The sequence below is a fragment of the Podarcis melisellensis genome, assembly GCF_964234715.1.
Source record: "Podarcis melisellensis genome assembly, chromosome: 9".
Classification (NCBI taxonomy): domain Eukaryota; kingdom Metazoa; phylum Chordata; class Lepidosauria; order Squamata; family Lacertidae; genus Podarcis; species Podarcis melisellensis.
Genome location: NC_138541.1, coordinates 6,913,662 through 6,938,751, shown reverse-complemented (window position 1 = coordinate 6,938,751; position 25,090 = coordinate 6,913,662). Strand labels below are relative to the sequence as shown.

The following is a 25,090-nucleotide window of genomic DNA, read 5'->3' as shown; positions in this document are numbered from 1 at the left end:
AAACCAAATTAATTCAGAACCCAGAATATAACACCTCAGTTCTTTTTCTTCAAGAGCCCTAAAACCATCTTCTATGGACATATGAAGGGCTCCTGGCAGTCTTACATCATAACAGGAACTGTAGCTGCATCAACTGGAGCCAACTGGAGCCAACACCTCCATAACAGGACTGCTGACAAGGTCCACGCAATTGCAGCTACTCAAAAAAGGACAGTCTTGATCATGCAGATGGCAGCAGCAAAAGGGCAGAGAATTGGGGGGGGGGGGTAGATACCAGGTCTCCACACAATTCCTATTCGGCAAGCTCCAACAGGTCATCATTAGGGACTTTTGAACATATGAACCGGGGCTATGATTTGGATAAATGTGTCCCAAGTGTGTGCTCTATGAAAGATATAATAGACTTTTGGTGGAATCGAAAAGGCGAGTGATGTGGAGGTTGAAGCAAGGCTTCAGAATTGCGTTCACATCTAAAATCTTGGGCTACATGACAAGCAAAATTGACTAGATAGGCTACTTCTTTTTATACCCAGAGGCTCTTTAGGAACAATGGGAATATAACTGCAGATCATATTATATTATTACTTTTGAACCACTCTCTTTTTTGCCTTCATTAATGGGAAGAATGAGCCAAAGAGTCATATTTTTAAACCACCCCAAGATTAACAATGTTTTGGCTCACACAAGGCATTACAGTTCTCATTAAAAGGAAATATCTTTAGTTGTCTTGCCTCCTACATAGTGCCTTTTGTACAAAAAAAAAAAAAAAGATTTTCTGTACCCAAGCCTTGAAAATATGGGTTAAACTTATATAATCCTCTGGCCTAATTTTCAGAAGTGCAAGCCCTCTGTTCCCATTGAAGCACTGCATGGCCCATTTGGGAAGGAAGCAGATCATGATTAGGGTTCTTAAAAGGAGGACATTCAAAGTGCTGCATTGCATTTAAAAAAATACACACACTTCCACGCCCCCTCCCCGGTAGCAGCCTGATTCATTCAGTCTGGTGTGAATCCGCTTCGGATGAAAATTTTCAGCTGAAAACCAGTATAACAAGATAACCAATTAGGGATTTATCACACATCTGCATGTAAAGCATAATAAAATCCTCATTACTACTGCACAGGAAGCTATGACTCATCTCAAGGTAGTTTGGTTATCTATAGGGGGTCACTGGTACCCTGACCTCTTCCAGAAATTAGGATCAAGATGATTCCAAATAGAAGGTGAAGAGAGAAGGCACAGAAGCATATCCACAGTCACAGCAAGATTTTTAACTAAAGTTGCGACTGAAGTTCATAATTCCCAAGCTCAGAAGTAGTTCAGGCATCTCCCCACATACGGGTGTTTGATTCGTGTGTGACGGCATATACGGGTGCTGCCTTCTAGTGAATCAGACCTGTGGCCCATTTAGCTCAGCACTGTCTACAATGGCAGTAGAACTCCAGGGTTTCAGGCAAGGGCCTCTCCTGAGTCCTATCTGCAGATGTTGAGGATTGAACAGGGGGGTTCTTGCATGCACCACAGTAGCACTTCCCCAAAGGTGCCTTAGGATTGGTGACCCCACCATCCCTCCAATGACCTAACTGGAAATGCAATGAGATTTCTGAATCTGGAATTAGGCTCATATGATAAAAGGAAGTTTCCCATGAGTACAGCTCCTCATGCTATGCCGCTCTACAAGATTTATTCTATTTACTGTTGCATGTATATCCCACTTTTCCTCCCAGGAGCTCAAGGTGACATATATGGTTATTTTGGGAGTTGCTTTTCAGCTGAAGAGGCTGCAATGGGAAAGGATAACATCAGGAACCCCAGAATGCAGGGGTTCTTTGGAGCCTCACCCCCTTTCCCAGTCTCTGAAACTGATAAAAGATCTAGAATCTTTGCATACTATGTTGAAATAGTACTGTTTTCTTTTCTTCATTTACTGTTTTTAATTATATCCACCTGTTGTCTTCTAGCCGCTACATAGTTAAGCTTCACCATCTCTTTCCCAAATTCTTTGAAGCGGTTTGCAAGGTCTTGCTCATTTGTGGCATTCTTCACAGCTTCTAATGCTTCTTCTACCTATAAGGGAGAAAAATACGAGAGAGGGTTAAATTCCTGCCAGCTGATTTTCAGATATTATTTATAGCCTAATAGCTGTTTCACACATTACAGATTTGGCACGTATCTGCCTATATCCTGTATCACAAAAAGCAAATAGATTTTCACGTAAAATTTGATTAAAGGTTAAATGCCTGCAAACATAGATACAGTGTGGATTTCATGTGAAAAATATTGCATGGTTCTTTGGATTTATGCATTAGCATGCACCTGTTTGTAACCCATGACACAGACATCCACAAGCAGGTGGCTTTTAGGCTTTTGGGAATACAACTCCTCTCATCCCGGGCTATTGGCCAGGCTACCTGGGGCTGATGGGAGTGGGACTTCAAATCAACAGCCAGGGACCAGGTTGCAGGTGTCTGTCATAATGTATGAAGCAGATATCTCTGTGTGTTTCGCATGTACACTTCAAACAGTTGGGAAGGCAGACTACGAGGAAACATGCAGTGCTGAAGCTATTTATGATATGCCATATGCTGTATAATCCACCCATTTGCAGTAACAAAAGAACAGCTGAAAATAAAGAATGGCAGCAGTGCAATCAGGATTATTTTGAACCTTCCATTTTTAACATGTGTGCTTCCACTCAATCTGTTGCAAAACTATTGGCAGAAAAGAACATACACCCATGGTTGTTCTTCGTTGCTATACGAAAAGAGCAACTCTGAAGTTTTCATCACATTGCCAATCCCCAATCTCCAACCCCTCAAAAAGAACCCTAAATTGCCATATTAAATTACTACTTCAGGGTGGTTCATGTAAAAGTTAGTCATTGTGGTGATTATGAAAAAGCATATCAAAATATGTATTCAGTCTGCTTGAAAAAATGGTTCTGCCCATGGATGACTACGGAGTGATTACAAATGATAATTTGGTCAAATCAAAAAGTGAACGTTTCACCTTTAAGAGCTGAAAAACACCATATATATTCATTCTAGGGTCAAAGTGCCTATTTGGACCATATGTATGGATACAAAATGGCTATAAAATAGCATTACTGGTCTGAGGTTCCATACACAGAATAAAGTATCATTGGTAAAAAGGGAAGACCACACCAAACATGTCACCTTTGGGATATGAGAAATAAAAGTGAGAGCCCTGAATGTGAATACCCTGCCTTTGAAATTCACTCCCCAGGAAGTCTCATTTGATATCTTTTTTGTGCCAGCAGAACTTTATTTTTATTTCTTGCCCTGACTTTGCAGAATGGTGTGTGTGTGTGTTTTATTCTGGCTTTTTAAAGAGTTTTCTGCCCCTGTCTTCTTCTGTTGTATTGCAATGACTTTTATTAATGCTTCCTTGTTTAAAACAATTAGAAAACTGCTTTGGGAGGTTATACGCCTAAACAGTGGCATGTAACAGCATGAGCACATATACACGCAAATAAGGTCAGGATAACAATTTTCAATTCCCTCTGTAAAATATCATTCATGTTAAGTTAATATTACCCCCTAAATAGCTAGAATGGTGAGATGGGATTTAGAAAATATACTCTGCCATACAAAAGCAGCATCAGGAGAAAAGAATATTGGAATATGACCTGTGGTGCTTAAAGCTTTCTTCCAAGAGTTTTCAAAAAGCACAATGGTGAGAGGATTGGGGAAACCAACCAATTCCGATCAGTCCTTAGCCATATTTTGCTTGTTTCCAATTCTATGATTCTATGATTCCATGAGTCTACTCAATTGAAGTATCTATCTATCAAGCAGAAAATCTCAAGGTTTTGGATAGAGAAAGGTGGATATATTGGAGAGACCATCTACTACAATCCTGAAATCATTTGCCGAAAGAATGTGTTTCTTAACTGTTTTTATAATGTTTTTGGTTTCAGAATATTTTTAATGATATTGTTATTCATGTGTTTCCTGCCCTGGGCTCATTTGAGCCAAAGGATGGGATATACTGTAATTGAAATAATAATAGTAGGAAGAGGGAGACATGGGAAGAACTGGAAAATGTGTTAAGGGAAACAAATGGCATTAGATGAGATTTTCTAACTTATTGGCTGGTAACTTATGTTATTTAGGTAACCTGGAATTAAGCCATTTGTGAAAATGCAAGCATCATAGTAGAAGATGTAATTGAGAGCCAGTGTGGTGTAGTGGTTAAGAGCGGCAGACTCGTAATCTGGTGAACCGGGTTCGCGTCTCCGCTCCTCCACATACAGCTGCTTGGTGACCTTGGGCTAGTCACACCTCTCTGAAGTCTCTCAGCCCCACTCATCTCACAGAGTGTTTGTTGTGGGGGAGGAAGGGAAAGGAGAATGTTAGCCGCTTTGAGACTCCTTAAAGGGAGTGAAAGGCGGGATATCAAATCCAAACTCTTCTTCTCTTCTTCAGTCACAAAGTACATCCAGGTACAGCCTTTTTAATGGGGTTTAGCCACTTTCGACTCAAACTGGCATATAAACACCATATGAATATCTGTAAAAGTGGAGGAAGTGATGATTCACTTGGGAATTTTGCTTTCATTTATGTGCAAGGAGAGAGTGTGATTTGTGCTTTTATAAAAATATATTTTCACACTGTGGTGCAGAATGTGGCAGCCGGGTCATAGATCTGTGCTGAAAAATGAGATTTGTTTTTAAGGATCTGCACAGCCAAATTTAAGGCATTGCCTTGTAGAAGGCACTAGAAGTCCTAGGATCCAAGTATCTGAAGGACTGTCTGCCTTGTTACCTGCCATCTTGTGCCTTAAATGAGCAGCAGAGGCATGCTAATAGATTAGGCCAATGTGAAAGACTGATTGCTGCAGGTTTCTCAGAATTTCTGATTTATTTAGTTTCTTCAGGTCAAAGGACAGAATAACAAGCTGTCCAAGTTAGGGGTAGGTGGCACTGATTGCAGTGGTTCCAGTCCTATTTGGTTGTTTCCAAAGAGTGATGCTTAGGGAGTATTCTTCGGTCCCATGGAGCCTTTAGTGTAGGGTATCTCAGGGTTCAATTTAGTCTCCTATGCTATTTAATATCTACATGAAATTGCTGCTTAGGGTTATCCGGAGTTTTGAAGTGCATTGTCAGCAATATGCTGACGACACACAGCTCTATTTCTCCTTTACATATGCAGGTATGGCAGTGGAAGTGGTGGACCAGTGTCTTGCTTTGGTGAAGGACTGGATGAGAGCCAACAAACTGAAACTAATTCCAGATAAGACTAAAGCACTTTTAGTAGTTCCCTAGACCAGATGGATGGGAGACTGCCTGCTCTTGAAAGAGTGGGCGCATAGCTTGAGGGTACTCCTGGATCCTTTGCTGTCACTTGAGGCTCAGGTTGGCTCAGTGGCACAGATTGCCTTTCATCAGCTTTGGCTGGTGGCCCAGCTATGCCCCTATCTGAACAGGGATAGCCTAACCTCTATTGTCTATGCTCTGGCAACCTCTAGGTTAGATTACTGCACTGTCTAGAAATTTAATAAATGAAATGAAATTAATATTTGTATGTTGCCTTTCCATAGTTCAAACCATGATCAAGGCAGCTTACAACATGAAAAAAACCTACAAAAGTAACAAAAGTAGTCATAAACAATAAATAAAACCTCAAAAAATACACAACCAAATTGAACAATTTCCACATAAATCATAATAAAATTGCATATGCAACAACCCACAACAAAAAACCCAAACAATACCCCAGTCCACTTTCTATAGAATTATGAAAATATTTATTTATTAAATCATGAAATCTATATAATAAAAAGTATTCCTATATTTAGAGTTAGCTACATCAGAAAGAAGGGATGCGGGTGGCGCTGTGGTCTAAACCATTGAGCCTCTTGGGCTTGCCGATCAGAAGGTCAGCGGTTCGAATCCCCATGACGGGGTGAGCTCCCGTTGCTTGGTCCCAGCTCCTGCCAACCTAGCAGTTTGAAAGCACGCAAAAAAGTGCAAGTAGATAATATCCACCCCCCTTCCCCACAGGTGGGCAGGATTTGCGGCACCGAGCGGGGCTCACCTGGGTGGGTGCCCCCCATCTTCTTGAGCCGACCTTTAGGTACCGCTCCAGCGGGAAGGTAAATGGTGTTTCTGTGAGCTGCTCTGGTTTCTCCAGAAGCGGCTTTGTCATGCTGGCCACATGACCTAGAAAAACTGCCTGTGGAAGTTCTATTGTACTTTTGGGTGGTAGGTACTTAAGACATGTTTGCCTATGCTAATCTTATACTTGGGTGTTGCCTTGACATATCTGTCTATTGTAATCTTGTGTAACTCTCCCCTTTTGTGACAAGTTAGTGATGTAATAATGACGTACTGATGATGCTGTGTGAACTGTATTCTGGGATATGGTGGGAAAGTTTTAAAAGTCAATGTTGCCCCATGTTCTGGGTTCACTCACTGCTGTTGAACCTGTTGCACAACAATAAAGGATCTAAGTCTACTGACTTCTGTTTTGCTCCAAATTGCTTGGCTGGAATTTCCTTCTTTTACTGACCGCATGGACCTGTGGGGGACTTGTACCCCGACGAGCTGGGCTGTTGAGCAGTCTCTCAACTCAGAATTTTCTTTAGCAGGTGGCACTGCTGACAGCCTGAGACTAACAGGAGGTCCGCAGCTTCCTCTATACAAAAGGCAGTGCCAGATGTTTGATAACAGGAAAATTTCACTACATCAATACCAATCCTTTTATCTCTGCTGCCGCCCCCCCCCCAAAAAGCAAGAAGTTGTGATTCCAGCAGAAATCTTCGAAGCAAAATCCAACTCAGTTATATTTATTAACAACACAAGTACAGCCTCAAAGGGATGGGAATCTAGCATTGCTATATCATTCCTTTAAAAAGGAAGTTAAAACTATTTCAAAATCTGCCCGCTTATTTTTTGACTGGGATTGCTCCTAAAATTGGTCAAGGTAAGTCATAGTCTGGCTTACCATGCCATGTGAACATAATCATTGGTAATCAACTACCTCATTTTGAAAATTGGACAAATTATAGCAGAAGGCAAGAAGGATTCTGCACATGGAAAAGTACCATCAATCAATGCTTTGTTTTAAATCATTTGATTTAGGAATACGTTGAAAGAACAAGACAAGAGCTATATGTAGCTTTTATTGATTTAGCGTTGGCCTTTGACTAGGTCAATAAAGAACAGCTCTAGTTTAAACTTTTAAATACCAACATAGATAAGCATCAGTCCTGAAGAAAACTCTATACAGGAACAGAACAGACATTTAGAGTGAGTTTCTCAGAGTATATTCCCCACAGGGATGCCTTTTGGGGCTCTCTCAATTTTTTATGTCAACAATATAGAAGATTGCAAAGGCCATCAATATTTCCCAGCTAGCAGAGATGATTCTAAGCTTTCAGACTTATTCTGCATCAGTAGCCCTCATTTATATAATACAAATAAGGGACTACTTGGATATTTGTGAGAGTTTTGTTAAAGGGAAAAACGTTAAATTACAGTAAAATGAAAGCTGTAGTATTTGAAAAACAACTAGCGGTTTACAAATGGAAAACCAATGGGGTTAATATTGAGCAACTGAATAATTTTAATATTTATGGATTCAGTTAGAAGGAAGTTATTGGGTTGGTCACTCAGCAACGAAGTAGCTAGAGGTATTTTAATTAATTCAAGCAGTTACAAATTTTGTACAGGGTAAAGTGGAAGGGGGCGTGTGATCTAGGAATTCCAGCATCAAATACCGGTAGCTTTGCTAGGAAATTTTGAGTACATGATCTAATCAGCAGAACTACGGGCATGACTTATTTAATTATGATAGAAAAAAGCAACATTCTTTTCTGAGACTTCCTAATAGCAATGCTAAAAGCCAAGACTGGCTAGTGTTCCTGGTCATTAGTCCTGTAGCATTACTCCTGTGGTAGTAGCTGAAAGATGCAAAAAGCCATGTTTTTTGGAACAGCAAGCAAATATCAAATAATTGTGAAGTGTTGGGGGGGGGTTGCTGTTACAAACAAAACATTTAAATAGCTACCTTTCTACCAGTACGACGGGAGGGGGACACAGGAAGGAAACAAGGTCGGAAGGAAGCCATGGTCGGAAAAATGTTGAGAAATATTGGTGTACACCACCAGTTTGGTTAACAAGACAAGTAAAAGAAGATGTTAGAGGCAAGAAGGCTTCTTTCAAATGAGGGAAACAAAAAGGAACCCAAACTTTGACCAAACAAATATGATCAGACAGTGAGAGATGAAGAAAGAAAGAAAGAAAGAAAGAAAGAAAGAAAGAAAGAAAGAAAGAGAGGAGCACATTGCAAAAAAATAATAATCCCATAATGACCAGCAATACCAAAATACGTTCATAGCAGAAGACTGGCTAGGGAGACTGTTGGACCTTTGGATTACAAGGGAGTTGAAGTATGCTGAAGGAGAGTGAGGAGACTGCAGAGATGCTGAATGAATACGGTACTTGGTATCTGTCTCCACAGCCGAAGGTATATGACAGATGCCAGTGGCTGAACTAACTTCTGTTGGAAAGGAGTCTGAGGAGATGAGGTAGATAGTGGTGATAAGAGATGAAGTTTGAGGCCTCCTGGACAAAAGAAAAACTGGCAAATCACCAGGTCCAGATGGCACCCACCCAAGAGCTGTCAGATAACTCAAATGTGAAATTGTTGACCTTCTAACAAAAATATGCAACTTGTCCCTCAGATCACCCTCAATACCTGACAATGGGAAAATAACCATTGTAATGAGGGAGAGGGAGAAAGAGAGAGAGATCAAAGGGAGATATTGGAAATTACAGGCCAGATAGCTTAATGTCTGTCCCTTGAAAACTGGTGGAAAATATTTTTAAAGATAAAATAAACAAGCTGAAGAAGTGTGCATGCACACGAAAGCTCATACCAAGAACTAACTTAGTTGGTCTTTAAGGTGCTACTGGAAGGATTTTTGTTTTTTTGTTTTAAGCATATAGAAGAATAAGCTTTGCTGAAGTACAGCTAGCATGACATGGCAGCTGTGTAAAAGGCTAAGGATCATCTGGAAAGAACTTGAAAATAAAACTGCTGATATCATAATGTCAATATACAAATTTATGGTGTGACCACTTTTGGAACACTTATGTACAGTTTTCTACAGTTAGAAAATGTTCAGAAAAGAGCAAGCAAAAGCCCTATGATGAAAGGTTAAAGCATATGGGGCATTTTACTTTAGAGAAAGGGCGAGTAAAGGCAACATGATAGAAGTGTATAAAAATATGCGTAGAGTTGATAGAGTGGATAAAGAAAAGCTTTCTTTTTCTCTCCTAACTCATGGACACCCAATACCAGTTACCAGTTCTGGAAAGAGGTATCTGGTTGGCCATTGTGAAAACAGGATGGACCTTTGGCCTGATCTGAAAGAATTAGAACAAGGCGCAGATGATTGGCACATAGATGAAGAAAAAATGGTGAAAATCTGATTAATTAGATAGAGGTGAGGCTGTAGCTGTCCTGAACCAGTATTTGGGTATGGCAATGGACTGGAAGAGGGAGAACAAAAGATTCTACCAAGATAAGGTGGTACTCTTTGCTACGGTAGCTGCAGGTCAACCTGTTTTAGAGGATGTTACACTCCTCTTCTAAATGGGTATCAGGATTACAGTCTGGGGGAGTTTATTCATCCAGCACTCTCAGTAGAGGTCAGGCAGCTTCTGCACCTCAAAGTGCCATTTATCAGCTTCACCACTTGAGATTTTACCTGGATGGAGACAGGAAAGCCACTACTACTGCAAGCTCTACAGTAAAACATGCATAACTGAGTAGTTGCCTGTAGATAATATTCAGTATTCGGGTAAACAGTATTCAGCTTATAACTGAGCAATCATAGCATCAACTCATTCCATTCCTGTTAAAAGAAGTGCAGGTACAAAACCTTCCTGATTGCCATGACAGTTAAGAAAATTACTGTGAAAACCAGAATCTCATCATCATGCAATTTGTTCCAGTTGCTTTTTCACCACCACTAAAAATACTAATTTTGTGACATGGAAAATTGCTACAATCCTGGGATAAAGAGGACCACTATCACTTCCATTCTTATGCAAATGAAGTTGCTGACAAATTCTATTACAGACCAGCTTCCCTCCTTTTTCTATTAATGTCAATGTCTTCAGCCAGGGGTGGGTGGGTTGGTGTAAGAGAAAAAAGAGCATAGAACAACAGGTTGTGAGGCCATTAGATGTTTCTATTGCATATTTGTGAAAATGTCAGTTGAATTTGAATTAGGCAATTGCCTTAGAGTAACTGCCTCATGACTTCTGAAACTTTCAGGAAAATATATGTAGAGGTTCAAATAGAAAGTCTGCTTGCAGCAAAACACTGCAAATTTACGTTCATGTCAGCAAACTATATTTAAGGGACAAAGTGTCATTTCTGTAACACTGCTTGATTTGTGTAGGTGTAAATATTTCATCAGAATGTCTGAAACAGTGGCTTGTTCCGGACATGAGTGCCAGGGGAAAAAGTGACTTATTTTTAGGGTCAAAGTCTTTGTTAGCTCAGCAAGCTTGCTACCAAGCGACACTTCTACATAATTAATTAGAAATTTCTCTGGAGCAGCCTGATTTCCAAAGGTGAACAGAATTACCTAGGTCCCATCTGCTCCAGTGGGAGCTGGCAGCGTGGAACACCTGCAGGGGAATGCATCACAAGCTTCTCCTCAAACTGGGCCAACCGTTTCCTAAGGGTTTTGCAGGAAGCCAGGAGGAGACATGATTGATAGGAAGCAAAACAGGAGCTAAGTGGCCTTGCTTCAGCACCAAAACTTGGATAATAGCACAAGAGTGAGATGAGATGGAGGGTGGGTGGGAATAGAGATTGTGGAATGGGTGGCAAGATGATTCTGGCTCTTTTGGAAGGACAAATTATTCAGGAAGGCAGACTTATTCTGAAACTAAACAAGAGGAAAAATGCCTGCCCAGAATATGTTTTAACTCTTCATATCATACTTTTTAATATTTTTGCATGTAATATTCTTTTAAAGTTAGCTATGACTATCCCATGCTATCCCCTTTTTATGTTTATGAACATCTCCTTTGGCACAATGAACAGTTCTACTGTACTCGGTTGATGTTCTCTAACTTAAAGGTGGTGATATGTTTACCTGGCTGTCATATTGATGCAGAAAGTTCTTGAAGTGCACCAGCCAATTTTATCCATCCCAAGTTTCGCTCAAAGAATTTGATTATTATTACTAGATTATGTGATGTGGGATTAGCAGAGCTGAAGAGAACTCTTAAAGTAGCTTAGAACTACAGTGGTACCTCCGTTTTCGAACGTTTCGGTTTGTGAATGCCATAAACCCGGAAGTACGGTAAATGCTTCGGTTTTCAAATACGCCTCGGAAGTTGAACATGCCACGCAGCTTCTACTGAGTGCAAGATCCTGAGGCCTAGCTGTCAGCTAATGAGTTTTCAAAGGTTTCAGAACTTGAATGGTCTTCCGGAATGGATTACGTTTGAAAACCGAGGTACCACTGTAATATACACACATAGGTAGAAGGCTTCTAGTGGGGTCAGGAGACTAAAGGTTTTCAGCACATCTAATATCTAGAAGCCACAGCACACTGAACTTAACTCACACATCTTTCTCTCTCATATACAGATGCATTCACTTATTTTAATTGTATAATGGGACCTCCCTATGGTCAGTGGGGGCAATGCACATCCAAGTGTGAAGAAAGTGAAAGAACCTTCCACTCTATATTATAAATAACTTTAAAGAGTTTCTCACAATCTTGCTGCTTTTCACTAAGTATGGAACCTCTAGAGGCTGTAGTAGTGCTGCTATATTAGTTTAAATTTATATCCCTCCCTTCCTCCCAAAGGAGCCTAGGGTGCAAACAAAAGAGATAAAACAATAAAAAAAAAAGCCACTTAAAAATTATTCCATTGTAGATACAGACTGGAAAAGATCTCAGCTTAAAATGCTTTTTTGGAAGAGGAAGGTCTTCAGCAGAAAAGAGAATAGAAACAGTGCCTGTCTAATATTTAACTGGGGAGAATTCCAAACTGGAGCCCAATTCCTATATTCTGCAGAAGGAACCACCTGATTAAGATGATCTCTGCTTGAGACCCTCGCCTGCAGAGTGTAGTGATCTACCAGGTAAGGGGTGAGGTGAACAACTCTGTCTATATTAGAAGATATGAATAAATATTGCAAAGTAATGAAAGCAGCTATTTGTTGTTGAAGCAGATTGTACTTGCTTGAGGTTCTTGAGATGTGAAGTCTAAACCTGGTCTACTTTACGGTAGTTCACATCTTCTCACAGTTCTTACTCCAGCAAGGCAGAGGCCTGCGGCACAAGAGATGTGGAAGGAATCTAGTCAAGGTAGGATCCAAAATTATGTTAGTGTCTCAGCTGGGTGGTCTGTATAGAAAGTTGTATCTTAATATTGGGCTGTCTTCAGTGTTCCCTAAGCTTAGATCTACTACTGCAGTAAAACTTGTGTTTCCTCTCTTAGCCCTGCATACCAACCAAATCTAATGTAGAAGGTCCCCCAATTCTAGGGGGTGGGAGCTGGAGGGGGCAGGAGTGAGTGGAAGCTCCATTGTACATATACAACATACATGATTGTGTAAAGTATTATAAATGTATTAAATAAATGACTATTGCTGAAATTTCCAAAACTAACTTGAAACAGCTGTAATAACAAATGAATGTTTAAAAGTTAGTTAAAGTAATCCAAATTTTAAATAGTGTAAATAAAATATAATTAAGTGGATGGTGATGATTTACAGAGATTCTGGAAAGGGAAAAAAAAGTGATTTCATATTTTCCTTTCCTACCCTCCCAGTAAGTGTTCCCAAATATTAATGTGTCATAATGCCCACAAATTAATCAATCAAGTCTAGCAATATGAGTGCTGTAGATAAGCTATAAAAACTGAGTTCTGTAATCACAACCGTGTCTTTGAAAGTCTGCAGCGTCAAGAGATTGTGTGAGTTGGACCAGTCTTCATTAGGAAATGAAAAATATGGTCACACACGCATTGCTAGCTGTGCAAATATTTATAGGGTAATGTGGTTGATTTTTGAGTAAAAAAGCACCGTGTTCATTAAAGCATGGACTGTCACCTTCCTGCAGGAGAGGATTTGGCATTTTCCATTGCAAACCCTAGTTCTGGGGAATTCAAGAAGAGTCTGCCTAGCTCTCATTCCAAGCTAAAGGTTGCAACGCATCATTGCCTGGGAAACAACATTCTACTGCCATTTGAAGGGGGAAAGGAAGGGGGCAGAGAAGGGGGGGAATCTGATCAAGAAAATAAAAGATTATAAACATTCTGCTCAGTCCAGTTTACACAACAGATCTTCCACCAACAGCACAATTAGCAATGCTCAGATATGAAGAGAGGAATGGGAAAATCAATCATTACACTGGTTAGCTCCAATTACAAAGCATTTTGTTACATGCCTCTGTAGGCAGGAAGGCAGACAGTGGCAAACCAAATACAAACCCACAGTAAATCATTTGCCGCTCTGCAATTCCTCTGCGGTTTTCATATTTTTTCCCCATCTTTGATGATTCATTAAGCACTCGCTGTTTCCATCTCCAATCAAAAGAGTTCTGACATTTGGATGTAATTAATTTCATACTGTGGCTCACAGGCAAAAGCACACTGCTATGCTTTAATTTTACCACAAGAGGGTGGTAAGGTTACAGCTTCCTTATGTTACAGGACAGTCTGAAAAGCAGCTCTCAAAGAAGCACACACAGTGTGCACCTGTTACGGCTAAAACCACTTTCCTCACCTCCCAATAAGAAAATGAAGATGAGTCCTCCTGGGTCAGAGCAAAACCCTGTCTAGTCCAGCATCTTGTTTTTCCACAGGGCCAACAACCTGCCTCTGAACAGCCCACAAAGCAAGAAGTGAGGACTGTCCTCTCTCCTGTTCATGGACCTCAGCAACTGGTATTCAAGGATGCTGCCTTCAATTCTAGGGGTAGCATAAAGCTATTGTGCCTCTACATTAATTTGTCTGAGATTTATTGTGCACATGAGGCCATTTTTTTATTGTGATAATGTCCACAAGGCAATGACAACACACTACTGGAAAAGAGCCTGCATAGCCCAGTGATGCATTACACATAGTACACATGGATTAGTCATGCAAGAATATGTGTGGATGTCTGTATTAATTCATGATATGGCCAGTGTAACAAAGCAAAAAAATAGCTCTCGTTATTGTTTTACGTAGACATTAAATGGGCATAACAAAATCCATTCTCAGTTTGAAACTTTAACCAAGCATGGTGAAAAAGCAATGGCTTTTCAGAGAATACATAGCAATGTTGAATAGGTGTGTCTGATGGAGCATCTGAATACATCCCTATGGGCTCACATCTAAATTCCCACTCCTCACAACTCTTACTACCAATTCCTATCTGTGATGCACTTCTGCATTCAAACAAGTAAATACAGTACTCAGCTGCCAAGCCGAACCCCAAGTAATAGATCCAGCAGTGGCCATCCAGAATTTCCCGCCAGAGTTATGCCTAGGAAGTAATACTGGTGGGATATTTGATACTTCCCCAAAATATTTGCAACTACAAAGTACGAGCCCCATATAAACCTGGTTGTCCTTCCTTTGTATGTAGCATACCATATATCCCTTCCACCACTTGCTCAACACAGCGCGTACAAGAGCATAACGTATTGAAGAAGTCTTACGATTTTCAAGTGGGACAAAAGCCTCATGACATCTGCCATGTCAGCCAAGATGAGCAGGCGAGTGACAGCTGAGAGCAGAGCCCGTGCTGCCCGGACCATGGTGCCTCGCTTGACAGAGGAACAGGGATCATCGGCAAACTCTGACGAAGCAATTCTCATCGTTTCACCTGGAGGGCAATTAGAAACAAGCATGTTTTAAAAGATGATTACAAAAGCCACTTCTTACTCCCTGCTTCTTGAAAAATGTACAAGACAATAACAAAAAATGAAATTCTTCCAGAAGCACTATAGTATCCAATACTAAAGAATTAATCATAATTTCAAGTTGTTTTATTATTTTTATATTATTTGTTTGTTTGTTTTATATGCCGCCCTATACCCAAAGGTCTCAGGGCAGTTCACATAAAGTATCAAATACATAAAATTAAAATAAAAACAACAACCCAATTTAAAAAAAAAAAACCCCAAAGAGCCAGCATTTTAAAAAGGGTGTAGGTTGTTGATCAAGTCACGCAAAGGCCTAGTTAAAAAGGAATGTTTCTGCCTGGTGCCTAAAGGTGTATAGTGAAAGCGCCAGTATAACAATAGCATCCTGCTCTCAAGAACTAGCCACAGCGGCTGCACTCTGAATTATTTGCAAGGAGGCAGTTCAAACAAAATCCTGTATTTTGCTGATGGTAATGGTTTGTTCTGCTGTGCCACTCTATCATAAAAGCCGCTTAATCTTTGCAAACAAAGACAGACAGGATTGGGTGACTGTTATTTGCTCTTGGACTGGTAAACATCTATGAGATGCCACAAGGGCAGCGAAAAGTACGGCAACACTTGCCAGACTTTGGAATACACTTATCCTAGTATCAGTTTGAAGGCTGGTTCCTTCGCTGCCTCTGGGAGCCATGCAACCAGTTTTATCAGTTGCACCCCAGAATTAATGCACGTGTAACTCTTAAATCACAACCTTAAAACAACTGCACACCACTCTAAAGTCTGCCCAACACCCTGCACTAGATGCTGCACTAGAAAGGTAGGTGACACAACTGGGGGTTGGGGGCAGGGAGTCTTAGGACTGAACAGGAGAAGAGCTTTTCTTCAGAAGACAAACAAGGTTCCTCTCTCTTCGCATGATGTTAGTCTGACTCTGATGATACAGAAACTTTCAACTGTTTTCTTTCTTTCCTTACAAAGTGTTGTTTTAGGGCCCAAATAGAGAGTTAAGATCAGTTTCTCAATGCCTTTTTTAAAAAAAATAAAAAAATCAGCCACAGGGGATGGTGAACCTAACCAGAGCAGTGAAGGAGGGCTGATTTTCTTTCTCCTCAATTCATTTCTCCAGTCGAAATTGTGTGTCCCCCAAGCTGGTTTGTAAAGTATGCCTCTTCTCTGACACAGTTTTTAATGAGTCTCTGAAGTTCATCTTTTCAGCCGAGCTCAGAACTCCTGCCAAAATCTTCAATTAATATCTGGTAGATACTGTGTTACATTTCGCTCTGTTATTACATAAACTGTGAACCAAAAGTGTTGATCCAATGAGAAGATTATTTGTATACTGTAAGTTTGCAAATTAGTACCAAATACCACAAATCTCAGGGAAACCAACATCTCCCTATGTACCCCTTAATTAGTAGAATCTAATAGCAGACATTATTATTACGATTACTACTTCAATTTCATACCCACCCTTCACCACAAGGTCTCAGGGTAGGTTACAGAAATGTAAAAAAATACAGTATCTAATATAGTTTAAAACAAATTACAGTCACAAAATAGTCTTGGTCCTTAAAATAATAAATCTCAAATGTCAAAACCCAGAGTATAGGACACAAATTATATAATGAAAGTGCCAGGCACACCTCTTTGGCAAGGGGATTCTACATCTTAGGGGCTATCACAGATAATGTCCTCTCCTGATCTCTACCCTGAACTTCTACCAAGACTCTGCTCATCTTAACACCCAAGAGTGTCATTAGGGATGGAAGTGGTCTTTCGTAAAATTGTAAATTTATTTCTCTGCGGAGGTTTAATAGAACAGCATTCTTTTCTCTACAATCCAATTTTATCTTGGTAGTTTATACAGGCATTAAAAGCGCATTTAAATAAAATATTACACAGAAAGCAGTACAAATAGCCCTTAGGACAGACACAGGCATTTGAAACTGAGAACTACATCCAATAAATGATTCTTTCCCTTGGTACTCAATTTGAAGTTTAATTATTGCTATACTTTGTGTAGCCCTGAGTACAATTTGAATCAATACATAAGGGTACCAAGATGTTACTTTTCTCACTCTTCATTCTTGAAACTGCGCTTCAAATGAAATAAACTGAATCCATTATATTTTCAGCACCCACTTGTACAAATCAGCTTGATAAAAATGTGTGTTGTCTCAACATATCTTTCAGGGTAGGAGGGAATAAAATTCTTGATTAAATATTAAACATTATAAAATATTAACAAACATTAATTTGCAGTTAAGCAGTGGGGAAATATTCCGAATAAAGAAAATTACTGTCATTGTGGAAGCACACACACAATCTGTCCTTGTCTCTAAAGCAAAGCTGATAGAACTCTAGAAACAAGAGAAAATGGACCAGGCTAGCTCTGTCCTAAAAATAAGTAAATCATTTTTCTTTTGTCTAAAAACTAGAGAGATTTAAAGAATTTTCTCACAGAAGAACTGCAGAGTTTCCTAGGCTTTTGACACCTATCTTGAAACAGACATACTGACATTTCCCTCAGAGGCCTTTTTTTGGTTGTTTTTTTTTTTTTTAAGAATCTACAATTCCCCTAGGACTTTTGTCACTATCCCATGCCAATTATTTTCTGCTGCTCAGTCCATGGCTGCTATAGCTGTCATCGCCATTACTGTGGCCTCCCATGTACCAAGGATCACCCGCTCCGATCCACATGGTCTCGCAGTTAGTGGCACAATACTGGACAACATTGTGACACACAGTATATGGCAATGTCGTGGCAGCACTGACAATGCACACTGCATCTAGAGAGGAACAAATGAAACAAACACAAATATTAATATAAAAAAGACTGCTGCCTTTGATGTCCAACTTGAGTCTTAATTTCATTGCTCATTTTCCAAACAGGATGTGGATCACAGTGTCCATCCCCTGCCAATTCAGGAAATCCACCATGACAGCATCCCTGATATGTGGCCATCTAATCTCTCACAAAGAAGAGGGTTTCACCTTCCTCAACATCAGAATTATATCTAACAAACTTCATATTTTGTTCTCCCAGCCAGCCACAAAGAGTTTTTAAGAGGAATAATAATAATAATAATAATAATAATAATAATAATAATTTTTATTTATACCCCACCCTCCCCGGCCAGAGCTGGGCTTAGGGCAGCTAACACCAGTAAAACTGCAATAAAACATAAGGGGGGCAATTTAAAATACAGGTTAAAATACGATTTAAAATGCAGCCTCATTTTAAAAGTAGGCCATAGATCAAAACCATGAGGGAAACATAAGGATCAGACTGAGTCCAAACCAAAGGCCAGGTGGAACAGCTCTGTCTTGCAGGCCCTGCGGAAAGATGTCAAGTCCCGCAGGGCCCTAGTCTCTTGTGACAGAGCATTCCACCAAGTCGGGGCCAGTACTGAAAAGGCCCTGGCCAATCTAACCACCTTGCAGCTTGGGACCTCCAAACTGTTGTCATTTGTGGACCTTAAGGTCCTCCGTGGGGCATACCAGGAGATGCAGTCCCATAGGAAGAGGGTTGAAATACTATTGTGAATACAATAAGCAGCCAGGGATGAAACAATACAATACCGCGGTACCTCTGGTTAAGTACTTAATTCGTTCTGGAGGTCCGTTCTTAACCTGAAACTGTTCTTAACCTGAAGCACCACTGTAGCTAATGGGGCCTCCCACTGCTGCTGTGCCGCCGGAGCACGATTTCTGTTCTCATCCTGAAGCAAAGTTCTTAACCCGAGGTACTATTTCTGGGTTAGCGGAGTCTGTAACCTGAAGCTTATGTAACCTGAAGTGTATGTAACCCGAGGTACCACTGTACATTTCTCTGACAAAAGGTGAGGAAAGGTGAGGAAAATATAGACAGGTAGGGCCTGTAACAAAATGAGGAGGTGTAGCGGTGCTCCTGTTTAGTGTTGCAGCCAGCCATGCTCTCCTCCAGAATACTGCATTCTGTTCCATGCAATCTCCCACCCAGTTTTCTGTCCCACCCATTCATCAATCAGTCCGTATTTCTTTGCCACTGTGCATGCTCAGTCCTTTTTTCAGGAGGGTGTCCCTCCTTTGATCCCCTCCCATTTTGGGAGGTATTTCTACAAAACATGTCTGGGGCAGCTGATAACTCATCTATTGTGCACTGATAGTGATGTTTTGGTTACATATGCATCGGCACCCACACTTGAAAATAAAAGGAATCATATCTAGAAGGTGAGGCGATCGTAGGGTTTCCATCATGTTTTTTGGAGTGCTAGGCTGCCACAAACACCAGTTCCTTGTTTGTGTAACTAAAAGTCTACAATCACTGGAATGAATCGACAATGCTTCTTGCCCTTTTGGTGCTCTTTCTGGTGCCTACTGTTGATCCTGTTTAGCAGGAACTTTGCCAGAATACACTCTGTTATACATAGTGCCCAAAGTTCCAGTAGTTAATATGTTATAGTAGAAAAAAGCTAAAGGGCAGGGCCTCCAGTTCCTGAATTGCACTCGCTAATACATTCTTTGAAGCTGTAAAGATTGAAAGCAAATTATGAACTGCAAAAGTTTATTCTTGTTGAAGAGCTGACATCATAATTTAAATATGTACGATTGATTTTATACTTTTGGAAGCTGTCAAATTGGTGCAGATCTCTACAGAGTGAAAGAACTTAAATTTACGTGAAATAATGAGCACCAAAATTGAATTATACAACCAGGAGTTGCTGAGAATACTTAATCAAACACAATCAAGATCTTCTACATTCTTGGAACCAGGGTTGTACTGGGTGGGATTGCATGGTACATTTGTGAGACTACACCAGCCCCAATGCTGGCTAGGGCTATTGGGGGTTGTAGCTCAAAACCTCTAGACGGCACCTGGATGGCAAAGGTTGGGCTACACTCTCTCAAGCCTATTCCAAGAAACATATTGCTTGGATATGCTTCACCCTTACCCCCTTCTACCCTAACAAAAGTATATATTAGAAATTATATAAGCTCTCTTGTCAAAATCCTGGGGATATTTAATATAGTTTCAATATAGCTGTACAGAAAATGAAAATAAACATGATACTAACTTGCTCTACACAGAATTGTCTGATAACTTAATCAGGAGTTTTGGCATAGTGAATGGCAGCAGTAGAGGAAAGCTATTGTCATTTTAAGGATGAGGCAAATTAGGACCACCCACTCCATCAATAATATTAACAAGAAATTGTATGATGCATACTGGAATCGAAATGCAGCCATGGAGAACTGGTGGTGACCTTGGGCCAGTAATTGCCAGCCCAAGCTCATTAGAGGAAGGCTGAGAAACAAATGTGAAGCTAAGTCAAAATAATAGAAGCAAGAGGCCAGAGTCTCTGCCCTGGATTGGCTTTGCTTTGATCCAATGATAGTGCTTCTGTCTTGGCCTCAACTAGATCTAAGCAGGCCTGCAAAATTATCTTTCCTGCAGTTAGAGCAGAATGCTGCAGCAAGACTGCTTGCAGGGGCAGCTTACCGCTAACATATAACACTGGTGCAGAAAGCTCAGCACTGACTGCTGCCAGGCTGCCAAGCTGGATTTAAAGTGCTTGTTTTGACTACAGCCCTCGATGGCTCGGGACTCAGGTATCTGAAAGATCACCTGCTCCCTTTTACAGCTGCCTGGATTTTGAGGTCGTAGTGGGGTGTGCTTCTCATGCCACAGGTCTCTGAGATACAGTATGTGGCCCCACAACTCTGGAATGCCCTCCTTTCTCAGCTGCGACTCTAATGAAGTTTCGATGCCAGGTAAAAATGTGGCAATTTACCCAAGCATCTTACTAAAGTGGCTGGTGTGGTTCAGCTCAGGGTCGGATTTAGGTTTGATGGGGCCCTTTATATAGCAGGTGGGGCCCATTACTTACATCATAGGAACCTACACAACACAAAACACTATTGCTGTATGTAGGTTTTATTTTATTTGTTTTTTATCTTATGTTTTGAAAATGTACATCCAGGTTTTCTTCCCCTTTAATTTTTTGGGGGGCTTCCAAAAGAGTGGGACCATAAGCCATAGCTTGTTTAGCTTATAAGTAAAACTCGCACTTGTTCAGCTATTAGTATATTTGTTTTAATATGTTGCATTTAAATGAAATGTTGTTTTTCTGTAGGATGAAGAGGCCAGGGACCATATTGGCTGTGACTCCTGGAAGAACTGCTCCTTGCCTTGCAGGCCTTTTCCACCTGCCTCAGAGGGCAGACCCTCATTGACTCCAGATGCAGAAATGGGGGTATTTTTAAGGGGGTTTTGTTAGATGGAAGTTGTTGCTGTTATTGATATTAATATTTTTGTAGCTTTATTTTAGATATCATGCTTTATGTGAAAATTGTTTCAATTTGGTTGTGTACTTTTTGATGTTTTTATTGTTTATAACTTTTATAATGTTTGTAATTAAATATTTTTTTCATGTTGAAAGCTGCCTTCAACATGGTTTTAACTGTGTAAAGCCAGCGTACAAATTATGTATGAATGTATCTATGTATGGACTTTAGTGTTCTACACTCTGGGATTGTGTGAATCATGATGAATGCACTAGAAAAGCAATCAATCAATAAATTGCATTCTTTCTACTTTTATTTTGAAGACTATGTTGGGGATAAGCAGTGTCCAGTGCACAGCGGAATGATGAAAAGTATGAGCCAACATGCTCTATACTACTTTATTTACAGTTCAAAGCTGGTAAGTTACAGAAAAACATCTTCCCTCTGCCGGAGCAGAGAAAGCGTCATCTCTCCTCAAAAGCACGGAGAGAATCACAAACTGAAACTGCAAAGAACAGTGAAAAACAGGAAACCAGTGTACGTCACATCCAGTCTCCCGTTCCCGTGGGAAAACCAACAGTACAGACTCTGTGGAATGTAAACAACCTGTCTCGTGACAAGCACTTCGCTGCACAGAGAAGAAAGCAGAAACCAACATCCTCCCCCTTTCTGTGAACATCTCTGGGCAGCGTGTTCGTACAATATCAGTACAAACCCAACTTCTGCACATAGGTACAGTGTTGATCCCTTGATACAATCTTGGACAATACATCAGCAGGAATTTCATTACCTGGCATATAGGACACCGTTACGAGTCCCTTCTGAATATGTTCCCTAGCATGTTGCACCTTCAATTGCAAGTGCTTCGTGCTTTGCTTACAACCTTCAGAATTTAGCAAAGCCAAACATGCTTTGTTGTCCTGGTAAACCTGGATTGGACATTTGACAGGAATTTTCATGTCTTTGCACAATTGTAACAACCATTCACAATCCTTAAGTGAATAAGACAGTGCATTCAGTTCAGCTTCACAAGTACTTAAGCTAACTGTTGTTTGCTTCTTGCATGACCAATCAAATAGACCCTGATTGTACTTATAGCAAACTCCAGACGTACTTTTCCTGTCTGTAGTGTCACTTCCAAAACTTGCATCTGCAAATATCTCAAGACCACCAGACTTCTGATTGTTAAATCTCAGTCTGTAATGCATAGTGCCTTTCAAATACCGCGCTATGCGTTTCAGAGCTTTCCAATCCTTAACAGTAGGATTGTTGACTTGTCTGCTTAGCAAATTACAGCTAACAGCAATGTCTGGTCTTGAACATCTGGCAATGAAGTTTAGCTTGCCTAGCACACTTCTGTACAGTGTAGTGTCAGAAAATGCTTCTTCAGTGTCATCTACCTGATAACCTGTTATCATCGGTGTATCCACAGGGTTAGCATCCATCAGGTTTAGTTTGCTTAACACATCAGCAATTTTCCGTGACTGGTGTACTAGAATGTTATCATCTTGATCTCTCTCTATTTCCAGAGATAGGTAGTTGTTTACCTCACCAAGATCTTTCATGTCAAAGTGCTCTTTCAGTTGAGCTAGGGCGTTATTGTACATTGTGACATCTTTCCAAAAGAATAAAAGATCATCAACATAAAACAAACAATACAGTTTCTTTTGCCCCTCCTCTTTGACAAATACACATGGATCAGCTTTCCCTTGCTGAAAACCTAGAGAAAACAATACTTCAGTAAGTTTTGTGTGCCAACACCGTGCACTTTGTTTGAGACCATAAATTGACTTTTTCAGAGCACAAACAAATCCCTGTTTTACCTGTACGCCATCAGGTGGAAGCATATAAAGGGATTCATCTAGAGATCCGTACAGAAAAGCTGTATTTACATCATGGTGACTAATGTGTAGATTTTCCTCTGCAGCTAGCTTGAGCATAAGTCTAATGCTCTCATACCTCACTGTGGGTGAGTAGGTCTCGTGATAGTCTTCACCTGGTACCTGAGCAAATCCTCTGGCTACCAATCTGGCTTTGTGTCTGACTATCTTGCCATTTTGATCAGTCTTCGCTTTGAAGACCCATTTGCTTCCAAGCAATTTCATTCCTGGAACTACTGGAACAAGTTCCCATGTTTTGTTCCTTTCCAAGGAATCAAGCTCAGCCTTCATGGCATTTAACCATGGCTCAGCTTCCTTTGAATCCAAATCCTGGATTTCTTGGAAACTTGAAGGTTCAAAAACCTTCTTGGAGCTTTTAACAGCTGTTACTGCAATCTTAGCAAACTCATCAGCAAATCTCTTTGGAGGTCTGCCTTTTGTGGCTCTTTGTGACCTGCGAATTAGCCTTAAGTCTTCAACACTCTCCTCTTCCTTCTTAGGAGAAAAGTGACCTATTGTGAACAATGGTTCCTCCAATTCTTGATCAGAGCTTTCAGAGGGTCGCATAGAGGCTTTCGCACTCTTGAAATCCTCTGAATCACCCGATTCAGTTTCAGACTCAGAATCAGAACCTTCATCAGTGGGTGTGGGTTGTTGTGGTTGCTTTTGACTATCCTCAGTCTCATCACTGTCTTCAGGATAACATTGGAAAATTCCCACATTCTCCCCCCACTTGGCATTGTACTCAACACTTCTTGTGAGCTTAATTTCCTTAGAGTCAGTCATCATTATTCTGTAAGACCCTTTCTGATAACCTAGAAAGATACCATGCAATCCACGCTTGTCTAACTTGGAGTTTTGTGGTGAGTGAACCCACATGTCCGAACCAAAAATTTTCATGTGTTTGATGTATGGCTTCTTGCCAAACATCTTCTCATAGGGGGTACAACCAATCGCTGAAGACAACCTGCGATTATAACTGTAAGTGAAACATGAGAGAGCTTCGGCCCAATAACTCTCTGGAAGATTTGCATCATGCAGCAAGGTTTTTAACCCTTGAAGCAATGTTTGATTTGCTCGCTCCGCAAGTCCATTCTGCCATGGCGAGCGAGGACTAGACAAATCGTGTTGAATTCCTTTCTCAGCCAGAAAAGCTTCAAACTGCTGAGAAGTGAATTCCCCCCCCCCCCGGTCAGTGAAAAGAATCTTTATCCTCTTACCATGCACATTTCCCAACCAAGCACAGAATTCCTTGAACCTAGGAAAAGCCTCTGATTTCTGCTTGAGATTGTACACAAAAATATACCTGGAAAATGCATCAATAAGAACCATGAAGTACCTATTCCCACCCAAAGAGGGCGCTAGTGGTCCAACCAAATCAGCATGAATAATTTGGTATGGTTCTGTAGCTTGCCTACTTGACACCTTACCTTTCGCAGCCATTTTCACCTTGTTTGCTGCGCATGCCTTGCACTTCATGTGGTACCTGCAGGGTTTAATAGTCATACCTTCAACCAAGGCAGGCATTTTAGATACTGCCTCAAAATGCAAATGACCAAATTTTCGATGAAAATCGTGAATACATTCTGCATGCAAACTTTTGTTAGAACCTGCAATGCAACAAGTGTCATCCTGCACAACATCATCATAATACAAAAGAAACAAACGATCAACAAATTCAGCATACAATTGATAATCATTTTTCTTGGTGATGATGCACCTATTGTTTTTAAAGGAAACGTCAATCTTCTTCTCAATCAGCTGTCCAACGCTGAGCAGATTATGTTTCGCGTCCGGCACATAAAGAACATCCTGTATCGATAAGTCCAAACTGTGAAGAACAACAGTTCCGTAGCCTTTACTGGGGATTGTGTGGTCATCCGCCTGGTGAATTGCACCTTCCTGCGGTGTAAAAGACACGAACAGTCGCTTATCGTTGCACATGTGATGCGTCGCCGCTGAATCAACAACGAAGAAAGATCTAGACGTCTTCTGGACCTCTGCAACCTCTGCAACCTCTGCAACC

At 40.6% G+C, this 25,090-nt stretch overlaps 1 protein-coding gene and 1 long non-coding RNA gene across 4 annotated transcripts in view; one reads left to right on the top strand and one right to left on the bottom strand.

Moving 5' to 3' along the window:
• The window catches only part of CTNNA2 (catenin alpha 2), a 399,473-nt gene extending 384,556 nt beyond the window's left edge, over positions 1-14,917 (bottom strand). For both annotated transcript variants that reach the window (XM_081924921.1, XM_081924922.1), the window contains exons 1-2: positions 14,711-14,917; positions 1,949-2,068 (exon numbers count right to left, since the gene is read on the bottom strand). In XM_081924921.1, coding sequence (XP_081781047.1) covers positions 1,949-2,068; positions 14,711-14,902 — 312 coding nt within the window. In that variant the 5' untranslated portion in view covers positions 14,903-14,917. The remainder of the gene's footprint in view (positions 1-1,948; positions 2,069-14,710) is intronic.
• The window catches only part of LOC309377832, a 53,712-nt gene continuing 40,789 nt past the window's right edge, over positions 12,168-25,090 (top strand). Inside the window, exon 1 of one of the 2 annotated variants that reach the window (XR_014171705.1) lies at positions 12,168-12,370. This is a non-coding gene — a long non-coding RNA (uncharacterized lncRNA). Of the gene's footprint in view, positions 12,371-20,295; positions 20,672-25,090 lie in introns of those variants that run through there. The other variant, XR_014171706.1, reaches the window with a different exon arrangement.